Genomic DNA, 12,144 nt, shown 5'->3' with positions numbered 1-12,144 from the left:
CATGTTTCTTCATCAAAAACCAATTAAGCATACATACTTTGTGTATTTACTAAGTCTGCTATTGCACGATGAAGCAAGAAATTGTGTATTTGAAAGGAATTTGAGGATTGCCGAGAGCAATTTATAATGGAGATAAATCAGCTCTTGGAAATAAGGTTCATGCAATGTCAAATGTTAACAGAATCATGTTTTTTGAAACTGATGGGTTTTTCTTTCATTTTTTTTCTCACCCAATTTTTTTGTTTTCAAACCTCTCAAAAGATTCTGATAAAAATTCTTTCAGTGTTTTCTAATAATTGCAAAAAGGAAATATTAAAAGTGACCATGATAAAAATTCTTTTTCTTAGCTGATATAATGGATTTTAGCCTGTTGGCAATATAAACTATAGTAATTTTGTAGAAATTAAAAAATATCCAGCCAGGGCAAAGCTATTTTACAAAAGACCATGTTGATAAAAGAAACTAAATAAACAAAAAGTAAAAATAAAACAAAAATAACAATATAAAAAAACAGAACAAAACAAAACGAAGAAATGTTTCCTCTAAGCCAAAATCATACTCTTGGAATTGGTATGTGTTTGCATTTGTGTGTATGTGTGTATGTATGATAACTTTTATCAATAAATGGAGACTTAGAAGAAGAAAAAATATACAAATAAATAATTACATAAACACATAAAAAAACCCATAACATAACGTAAGTGCTCTAAACAACCGGTGATGTTTCTGTGTATAAGAGATATAATTGGGAGGGAAAAAATAACAATGTGTCGCAATGTTATAACAGACACAAGATGATAAAATAAGTCCAGTCACATAGAATTTGTTGTGTGAATGAAGTAATTTCAGTCTGAAAATGCTATATCAGAAGAGTGCTGCAGGACCAAACTATTGTCTTCGAGTAATTAAGGGGAAATTGCTGATAATGAAAAAAATATATTTCAACAATACAATCATATATATATATATAAGGTTTCATCGTCATCATCATCATCATAGTCATCGTCATCGTCATCATCATCATCATCACCATCATCATCACCACTATTGATGTTGTTATCTTTTATTGTCTACTATTTTGTTTATGGTTTCAGATTGTTTTTTTTATTTACTTTTTGTTAGTAATAAATATAAACAACTTGTATTTATTTTATCATTGAAATGATGTAGCATTAGTTTCAGCATTTCCTATAAGAAAACACACACTCAAACACATGCATACATATCTACACCAACACACATGTAAACATATTATATGTATGTATTTATGTATGTATGTATATATATATATATATATATATATATATATATATATATATATATATATATGTATATATATATGCGTGTGTGTGTGTATGTGTATACACACACACACATATATATATAATATGGCAATTAGAAGTTTTACCGTTTACCTTTTCTCCCACTCTGTTTTCCCCACATTCACTAACTCTTCTCTTTCTTTCTCTCTTTCTCGGTATAAGTATATTATACACACACACACACACACAGACATGCACACATGTGTGTGTATATATATATATATATATATATATATATATATATATATGTATATATATATGTATGTGTTTGTGTGTGTATATATGTATATATATATATGTATGTATATATATATATATATATATATATATATATATATATATATATAAAATTATAAAAGACGTATTTGGTGTTTTGTGCTTTGTGAAAGCTATGTGTTTCAGTAAATTAACCAGCAGGATTACACAATTGTTTGCTGAAAATTATATAATCTTATTGAACACCTCTTCAGTGTTTAGCAAGATACAAAGTGTAGTGTCAGGTGCTCAATATATACACACAACTGTTTTGTAAAATATCAACATCAGGTGAATGGCAGAACCCAAGGTACAATGTAGTAGGAAAAAGTTAACAGAAGGTAGAAGGTCAAGGGCATGCACTTTCATGCAAGACATTGAGGGATAGTCACAGGTTTTAGTAATGATTGATAGAAGAGGGTGTAATGGAAGAAAGGGAGAGTGATGGCACTACATACATACATATATACATACATACATGCATGCGTGCGTGTGCATGTGTGTGTGTGTGTGTGTCGTGTGTGTGTACTTTCTATCATCAGTTTCTGCCAGAGGCCATGGCCATACTGGGGCACCATCATTAGCACTAATGCATGTTTATTCACTTTCTTGTCCTGTCCCCTGAATCAGTCCTGATGAAGTTGTGAGCTGGACAGTGCTGTCCTTCTTTGCAGTTTTTGCCATGATGTAGGTTCATCTGGTATATTGGATTAAAATTTTTCCAATCATTGTTTGAACACTTCCACATCTACACCTTGTAGATCTCTGAGACCATTTGGTCAGATATTGAAAAGTTGTGGTCTTTTGAATCCTAGTCTGTAGTTATATATAGTGTTCTTACATTGGACAGAGATGTTAGGGTCTCTGGTACTATGCAATGACATCCAGTGATATATACTCTTTTACTCTTTTACTTGTTTCAGTCATTTGACTGTGGCCATGCTGGAGCACCGCCTTATATATATATATATATATATATATATATGTGTGTGTATTTATATATATGTATATATATAGGTATATATATATATATATATGTGTGTGTGTGTGTGTGTGTGTAGACAGATAGATAGATAAATGGATAGATAAATAGACATATATGATGTTGTACCTCATAACATTTTTATTCATATCCCTCTCTCTTTTCTTAAATATTAGCAATAATAGTTCGGGTCTGCCAACATGACCACTGTTTACAAACAACACCATATTTGTCTACCAACCAACACTATGGTGCTTTAACTACATAAGTCCACCTACCAACACAATTGTCAACTACAAATTTTGTATGTGTCTTTCAACTCCAGCCATACTCCTTTATGCTAACTACATTGTACATGCTTACCTAATCACACTATGACTATTAAAGCTGGATGTTTCACTTTCCTTCATTATACATTAGTAATATAGTATGGTGTCCATCAACTATTGGTTTTGCACACAAAAATGTGTTGATAAAATAATCTGTTGTGGACATATACTCATACATTGTATCTTTTCTCAATATATATTTTCACACCCACACACACTGCTTTTTCTCCTCTCTTTCTTTCTGGAAGAGGAAGACATATCCAATACATGCTGTAGAGTAAGATTTCTGTTTATATATGTGTGTGTGTGTGTAGATGTATGTGTGTGTGTGTATATATATATATAAATATATATATGCATATATATACACATATATATATATGCATATGTATATATATATATATATATATATATATATATATATATATATATATACACATATATATATATATATATATATATATATATATATATATATATATATATATATATATATATATATATATATATACATATATGGTATAAGTTAGAGGTGTTAAGCCCTCTAAGGGATAGAAGTATCCAGAGGCACACCAGGTAATTAACTCAGTAAGTATGGTCCTTAATATAAGGTATGTGGCAGCAGGTAATTTAGAAAGGTAAACCGTAGTTTAATGTGTATATAGACGATAAGAAAATAGAAGAAAAACTACAAATAGAAGTGTATTTTGAATTTTTAGCACCAAAGATACACTTCTATTTTTTGTTTTTCCTCCATTTCCTTATCGTCTATATATACATATATATGTACATGCATATATAAGATATATATACGCATATCTATATCTATCTATCTATCTATATATATATATATATCTATATATATATATATCTATATATATATATATCGTTTATGCATATATACATATATATATATATGTATATATATATATATATATATATATATATATATATATATATATATATATATATATATTTATATATATATATATATATATATTTATGTGTATATATATATATATAAATGCATATATATACATATATATATACATGTGTATATATATACATATATACATACATGTATATATATGTATATATATATATATATATATATATATATATATATATATATATATATATATATATATATATATATGTACATATACACACATGTATAATGTATAAGGGTGAAGGTAAATATTCCTATAAGGGGATAACAAATGGCTCAAGAAAGAGGTATTAAGTTGCAGTACAGGAAGGATGGCAGCAGCAGTATAATAAACCTGTAGCATGGTTCTCTCACTAGCAAATTACAGCTGATTCCTTTTATACACAATTCTTCTCTCAATACATTTTCCCTTTGTAGCATATGCACACTGATGTTGTACATCCATCAGAGCATACAAGTGTCATTCCTTTCTTGTCATAGCATGTCCTCTGCATTCAGGGCCCATGTCTCACTGCCATGTAGCATTGCTGTTTGTACACAACATTGTACAATCTGCCTTTCACTCAAAGAGAGAGAGAGAGTGAGAAAGAAAGAGGGAGACCATTTGTCAACAACAAAAGTAATAACTCTCTTAACTTTCTCCATCTTGTTCTTATTCTAGCAACGATACTTTCATTTCAAGACATTGTCTTCCACTACTTGTTAGGTTACCTATGTAACAGAAACTATCTACTTACCTTTAGAGAACTTTCTAGATATGAGATGCTGGGAAATATTTTGATACATTTAAATATAGAAATCGTATGTCTTATACACAGGAAATTATGATGTACACATGTAAATGTGCGTGCGCGCACACACACACACATGTATATACATGCAATAGGCCCTGCCTCTGCACCAAATCTCTCACCTCTCGTCTTTCTAACACTCACTCCACCCATCACTCTCCTAATAATGCCACACTATTCACCTGCTGTAATCATATGGCAGCAGAATCTACACATATTTTATCCCCTTTGTGCTAGTAGTTGTCTTCTCCCCACCCTCAAAGTGTTTCCTTTAACATCTATCCCCTATTCTCATTATCATCTCTTCTTATTTTACCTTCCACTGACCACTAGTTTTCTTCTTCCAGTTATATCTTGCTCTCATCTAAGCTACATCTTATGACTGTTGTACCTTATCCTTAGACACCCTTTCACATCTGCTATCGATGTCAATACTTTCTCATATCAGCTATCAGCACTCCAACTTACTTTTGTTCTTTGTTTGCTTGTTTGTTTCTTTGTTTGTTTGTTTCTTTCTTTCTTGTGCATGTTACTTGGCGACCTCAGTAGTGCTGGTGTCATGAAAAAATGCACCCAGTACACTTTGCTAAGTGATTGGCATTATGAAGGGCATCCAGGTGTAAAAGACATGCCAGAGAAGACACTGGAACTTGATGCAGTCCTTTGGCTCATTTGATCCTGTCAAACTGCCTGACTAAGTAGCATGGAAGACAAATGTTGAATGATAATGATGATGATTTGATGTCTGTCTGTCTATAGATGGCTAGATAGTTCAACTTACATCTACAGATGTAATGGGTAGATATATTGTCAGTGTTGTATAGTGGAATCACTGGGTGTTTGGGGGTCTTACAACACTTAACCTCATCCAGGCATTCTGACCTAGGTTGATAAAGCCTTGGCACTTGTCCAAGCAGCTTTCTACTGAAGCCATCAATTATTATTTTCACAGAATTCTCATAACAAAAGGATAGATAATATGGTGAAGTTGAATAGTATCTTAGAAAATGAGTGTTGTTTGATTCTAATTTAGCTGCAAGCTTTAAGTGTTCCGTAGTCTTGATTTCCAACATTTCTATAACCATGGTGGTATGGCCCCAAACAAAGAGTGTAACCTCCACTTGTCTCATATTAACTGAAAGTATTTTCAGTCTTTCAGGATTGAATTGGTAATGATAGAATGGTCATTCAATGATAAAATTAAAAGAAAAAAAAAGAAAGAAATTATTGTTACAATGTAGAAAAGTAGAATGTGAAATAGAAGCAGCAAGAAAGACATTTGTATAGCTAAATCCTTTTATAAACAGTGCAGAAAATATGAAAGATAGAAATAACATGAAAGTATCATACCTTCATAAAAATATGACCTTGGCTGTTTGTCACTTAGGATGGTGGCATTGCATAAGGTTTACCAAAAATTATAAATCACGTGATTTTATTTATGCCATATAACTGTGCAAAAGCAGGATAAAGAGTAAGTTACTGTGGGTCATCTTAAATAAGTAATTGGCCTGTATACAACGTTTATTCTACATAAAGATGAGGTTGTGTTTTAAATGTCATTGATTAGCATTAGTTTGCTCAATAACAACTGACCTGAAACTAAATAACTACTTACTCATCCAACCAGTTAAATATCTCTCAAAATCCTCAGGAATTCATATGTTTTGAGTTCTAAATTTTAAGCCAATGTAAAATGACTATAGCTAGATAACTGATCTAGTGATTCTCTGCTGATTTTGACTGAAAGACCTTCCTAAGAAGGACTAATGTATATATAGGTATACATAGAGCATAGAGCATTTTACAATCTAAAAACACCTATCTGTTCAGAAATTTTATTCCTTGTTTCTCTATTTTATTAATTTGATTTTCCGTGTTTTCCGTCTTGAATTTTTTTTAAAGAAATGTTTTTTTCCTAACTTACTGATTTCTTTTTAAAAAATCTTCAGGCCACAATGACATCTGGTGTTAACAAGTTAGAGGACTGTGTGATTATGGCACCTGACCATTGCAAAGAAATGCTTACAGTATTTTCTCATATTAACAATGGTCAAAATTGTCTTGAAAGAAACAATGGACACTATGAAGAATTATCAGGTAAAAATAACACCAGTTTTGAATGGAAAATTTAATGATAAAACTTGATATTGATGGAATTTGACCAAAAAAATAAACTATTTAAAAAAATATCCCTATTTATGTTTCTTTGGATGACTTCATATTAATGGACATCTTTTTTTTTTTCTGTGTTCTAATTTTCATAGGTCTTAAATCATCTCAGTTAAAAGAATTAAAATGCGGAGATTTAAAGTCCTTATCACAGACACTTGGCAAAGTAAAATGTACTACTAGTAGCAAGGACAGCTACCTATCAGACAGTGGCCAGAACACACCCTCAAACGATGTCATTGACCTAAAGTCATTTAGAGTAAGCAGTGCAACCAACAATACCACAACCAATAACAGCAATATTACTACAGTACCGTCAGAGACTTGGAATCTACCGATGAGGGATTGTTTTATGACCTACAACAAACCATTACCAGCAGTACCAAAGATCTCATATTCTTGAAAAGAAAAAAAAAAACCCACCATATTTATAAACAAAACATGTACAGGTAAACTTAACAAACAATATTACAAACACAAGAAAAACAATACAAAAACAAAAAAAAGCAAGCAAAATGGATATTAAAAAAACTGTTGTACTAAGAAAAACAAGAAAAAGATGATAAGAAAATTTTTGTAAGAATTATGTTACTTTTGCAAAATGTTAACAAAGGGAGGAAGATGGTGTGTGTGTGTGTGTGGTGGGGGGAGAGAACAAGCAAGAAATATTTTACACCATTTTAAACATTTTCATTTAATGGTTACAAGAATATAAAAATGCTGTTTTTCAACAAAATAGATGCAGGATATCTTATTCTATTTTATTGTGTGAATGTGTGTATGTATGCTATGTATGTATGTATGTGTGTGTGTGTGTGTGCTTCTGCGTGTGTATATATATATATGTATATGCATACAAATTATATATATATATTTATATATATATATATTTATATATATATATAAATAGGCACGCACATACAAACACACACACAAACAAATATCTATATTATATTTTGTATATATATCTTTATACATTCATTTGTCAGTACAATCACACACATATATGTACATACATATATGTATACAAACACATTTATATGTATATGTACATATATATATAAAGTGCATATGGTTGTATATGTATGTATATATATATATCTATATGCATCTATGTATTAAATACATACATGCATACACACGCATGTTCTCTTACACACACATCCCAAAAACTGTGTGTGTGAGAGATAGATTGTAAATAGACACACTCAAATATATATATATATATATATATATATATATATATATATATATATATATATATATATATATATATGTATATACATATATATATGTATATACATATATATATGTATATATGTATATATGTATGTATATATATATATATATAATGTCATAAATAAATCTATGTATGTATATATATATAATGTCATATATAAATCTATATATATGCAAATATTTATATTTACACCTTCATATGTATGTCTGTCTCTGTGTGCATATCAGGTAATATCAGGGTGAATTTACAGAGTGATATCTAGCTTTGTCCAATGTTCAATCTTACAATACAATTCAAGATGCTAGAATCATTACAGAATTTTACCAGAGGGAGGAAATTCTGAACAATGGTCAAAATTATCTCAAAACTTTCTTCCTTCATTTCTTCCTTTTATTTTTTTAATGTATTTTACTAAAAATTTAGCAGCAGGAACAATAAGATTGCCAGATATTAGAGAAATATCTCATTCAAATATTTATGTATGAATTGTGTGTATGTAACTATTACACAGTATATATTGTGGCTATAGAAATGTGTACATGTTTAACTTTTAGGATTGTTTTGTTTTAATTCTTCTTCCTGTCTTTCTTTCTCTCTTTAATTTCTTTTCTTTTTTTTTTGTCCATGAATCTGGGAATGCATTATCTGCGTGGAAAGCTTTTCTATAAATGAATATATTACATAATTAAAGAAAATATATGTGTATGTGTGTTTATATACGTGTATATAATGCATACATACATACATACATACATACATACATACATACATACATACATACATACATACATACATACATACATACATACATATGTATGTATGCATGTAAGTATGTATATAGATAGAATTAATAGGTATTTATATATACATGCATATAAATATACACATATATGCATTTGTTTATATATATATACATAAGTATATGCATATCTAATTATATATATATTTATTTATGTGAGTATGTATCTATATATATATATATATATATATATATATATATATATATATATATAAATAGATAGATAGATAGATAGATAGATAGATAGATAGATAAAAAGAGAGAGAGAGATGAAAGCATATAAATGTATTTGTGTGTGCATGTATGTAGGTATATATATATATATATATATATATATATATATATATATATATATATATTCATATCTGTCCTCAGTAAGACATAACTCCAAGAAAGAAGCACACTCTAAGTTATAGAGCAGTATATAATACAAATAAAGTTAGATAAGGCCGGTTTATGGGATTACCCTGGGTTTCATGTCTATAAAAAGCTTAGCTTTATGGTTTATCATCAGATCCCAAAACCTGTTGGCTTAATGCCTCTCTAGTAGTCGCCTTTCTAGAATATGGAGGAGGAAAGGACCTCAGTACTTAATGTCAACAACAGAGGATTGATTCCCTTTGGCTATCGATTGCAAGTGACCCTGTTATCTTGTGGGTTCCAATAGGCCAGCAGGAATTTCCTGAAATGCAAGCATTGTCCAAAGACTTCCGTTCTGGAGTTAAGGATGTTCCCTAGGTTGAGGGAGTCCTTTAGAATTCTTGCCCATTCTGCTATGCATAATTTACAGTGCTGGTCCCGTTTATGGATTTTCTAGGATTCTCCATGATATTTTGTATAGAATCTGATCATCTTTCAGCTACCATAGATGGCTGGCCAATGTTGTAATGTATCTCCTTTCCAGTATCCTGAACGAGGAACTGTGGCTGGTGAAGCATTGTTTGAACGTGTTCCCAGAGCAACTGATGTATCTCCGTGGTTGGGTGTTGGCAGTGCTGTATCTCTTGGTGTTGCTACCATTTGATGATTAACTGTAAAGCTAAGCTTTTTAAGGGCTTAAAACCCAAGGCAATCCCATAAACTGGCCTTATCTAACTTTATTTTCATACTATATGTATATATATATATTTTTTTTTTTTCAGTCATTTGACTGTGGCCATGCTGAGCACCTCCTTTAGTCGAACAAATCGACCCCAGTACTTATTCTTTGCAAGTCTAGTACTTATTCTAGCAGTCTCTTTTTGCTGAACTACTGAGTTACGGGGTTGTAAACACAGCAACATCAGTTGTCAAGAGATGGTGGAGGGACAAACACAGACACACAAACATATATATATATACACACACACATATATATATATATATATATAATACCACACAGCCATGCCTGCAATTATGTATATAAGTTATTAAACAATTATTCAAAATAAGCAACATGGCTCCTCTGTCAATTTAAACAATGAATATTCTTGTTCCATCATTCAAACTACTTGCTCTTGGAATTATGATGCATCTGACTGAATATTCCACAAATACTTCTACACTTAACCTGATCCTCGAGCATAATCGAGAGGACACAGCCCCCCCCCCCCCCTTTGAATTACAGGTGTAGTTTATATGATGGGTCTCAACACAATTTCCCTCTACTCTGTTTTATTTAGAACACTTGTGACAACCTGAGATTATGGTAAACAACACTTTCTCAAAATGTGACTCAGTGTAATTAAACTTGGGGCCTGACTAGCTTCTTAGTTGTTCAGTCATGTATAGGAAACGGACCTCTGTCTTATCCCTTTGTCTATCTATCTATCTTTCTGTTTGGTTTCAATCAGTAGATACATACTCAAAATCACACATAAAAAATGTCTTTAACAAAAATTAAGGCTGAATATAAAAAAATTTATATTCCAAAAACCTGGAAGATGTTTTGGGCACATGATTGTCTCCCTGAATGTGTGAGTGTGCAAGCCTGCATGTATGTGTGTATGTATGTACATATATATATATATATATATATATATATATATATATATATATATATATATATTTGTATGCATACACACAGAGATGTATATATACATGCATAGACAGGTAAACAGATACACTCACACTTACATACATACATGCAATCAGTAAAACTAAATAAAAGCAGCATCCATAACCTTTTTCAAAGTATATGGGATTGGCAGGAGAGAAGGAAATTATTCTCTGACTAGAACCTGGTTTGAATGCTTGCAACAGATTGAACTTTGCTAAATTCACGCTCAAGTGTGAGTTGGGTACACTGGGTAACAAATTAATCACATCACTGAGAAAACTACTTGTAAGAGCTATGCAATTAATTCCAGCTTCATGGCACTTAGTAATTGAAGGATAAATCTCTTTATGGATAGGACAAAGGGTAATAATCCCTGTTGCCGACATCTAGATGAACTGAGGTTATATATAATACAATTTTCTGGCAAAAAACATTTTATTCTCTCTTCCATATTCCCTCCACAAACTGAGATATGACATAACAAAGATTCTCAGTCACTATGTTTTTGGATTGTATCTTCATCTTCAGGCATGTGGCCTAATGGTTGGGGAGTTCCACTCATGATCATAAGAATGGTTTCAATTCCAAGACCGGATGGTGCATTTTGTTCTTGAGAAAAACACTTTATTTTCATATTGCTCCAGTTCATTCAGCTGTAAATGAGTAACCCTGAAAGAATGGTATAACCTCAGTTACTTATACACCATGAAAACTGAGTAACTGGCCCTATGAGTCCTAGGGCTTGAAGAGAGTAACATCCAGAGAGACTTACTTCACTGCACTTCCATACAAGATAGCAAAGCCTGCAATATTGAACCGAACCATATACAATCTAGTCCTACATAAAATGAATTCTCCAGTTTGTTATCATATAAGGCTGTTAATGAGATTCATATGTAAGTGCTTACAAACAGTAATAGGGTTATTTCTAAGTAGCCAGCAAAAATGACATCAGCTATAATAAACTAAAAGGATTTTCATATTCTAAGATAGGAAATGTTCATAATCTTTTTATTATTATCCATATGGTGGCTTTTTGGCCATATCCTATCTCATAGCTACATCAAACACAAAATTTACAAAAATCAGATCCAATCAACATCACAGGCAGAATAAAGAGGCAGTGATAAACAGATAGGATATTATGATCTGATATGATCTTTATATCCTAAATCATGTCTCATCGATTGGGTGGTGTGTGGTGTGGCATAGTTTGGTTGGTTAGTTGAGACACTTGACGTATCTCACTCACAATTTCCTCTACAAT

The 12,144-nt window shown here is 31.0% G+C and overlaps 1 protein-coding gene across 5 annotated transcripts in view; it reads left to right on the top strand.

Moving 5' to 3' along the window:
• The window catches only part of LOC106881593 (protocadherin beta-15), a 319,651-nt gene extending 312,293 nt beyond the window's left edge, over positions 1-7,358 (top strand). For 3 of the 5 annotated variants that reach the window (XR_008265530.2, XM_052973056.2, XM_014921466.3), the window contains 2 exons: positions 6,581-6,728; positions 6,896-7,358. Coding sequence is in view for 3 of the 5 variants with exons in the window: in XM_052973056.2 (XP_052829016.1) it covers positions 6,581-6,728; positions 6,896-7,203 (456 nt within the window). In the remaining 2 variants the exon portion in view is untranslated. The remainder of the gene's footprint in view (positions 1-6,580; positions 6,729-6,895) is intronic. The other 2 variants (XR_016244292.1, XM_052973060.2) reach the window with 2 other exon arrangements.
• Positions 7,359-12,144: the final 4,786 nt, after the last annotated feature.

The sequence above is a fragment of the Octopus bimaculoides genome, chromosome 14, assembly GCF_046866305.1.
Source record: "Octopus bimaculoides isolate indiv1 chromosome 14, ASM4686630v1, whole genome shotgun sequence".
NCBI lineage: Eukaryota > Metazoa > Mollusca > Cephalopoda > Octopoda > Octopodidae > Octopus > Octopus bimaculoides.
Note: the sequence above shows the minus strand (reverse complement) of the source record. Positions and strands in the feature narration are given on the sequence as shown.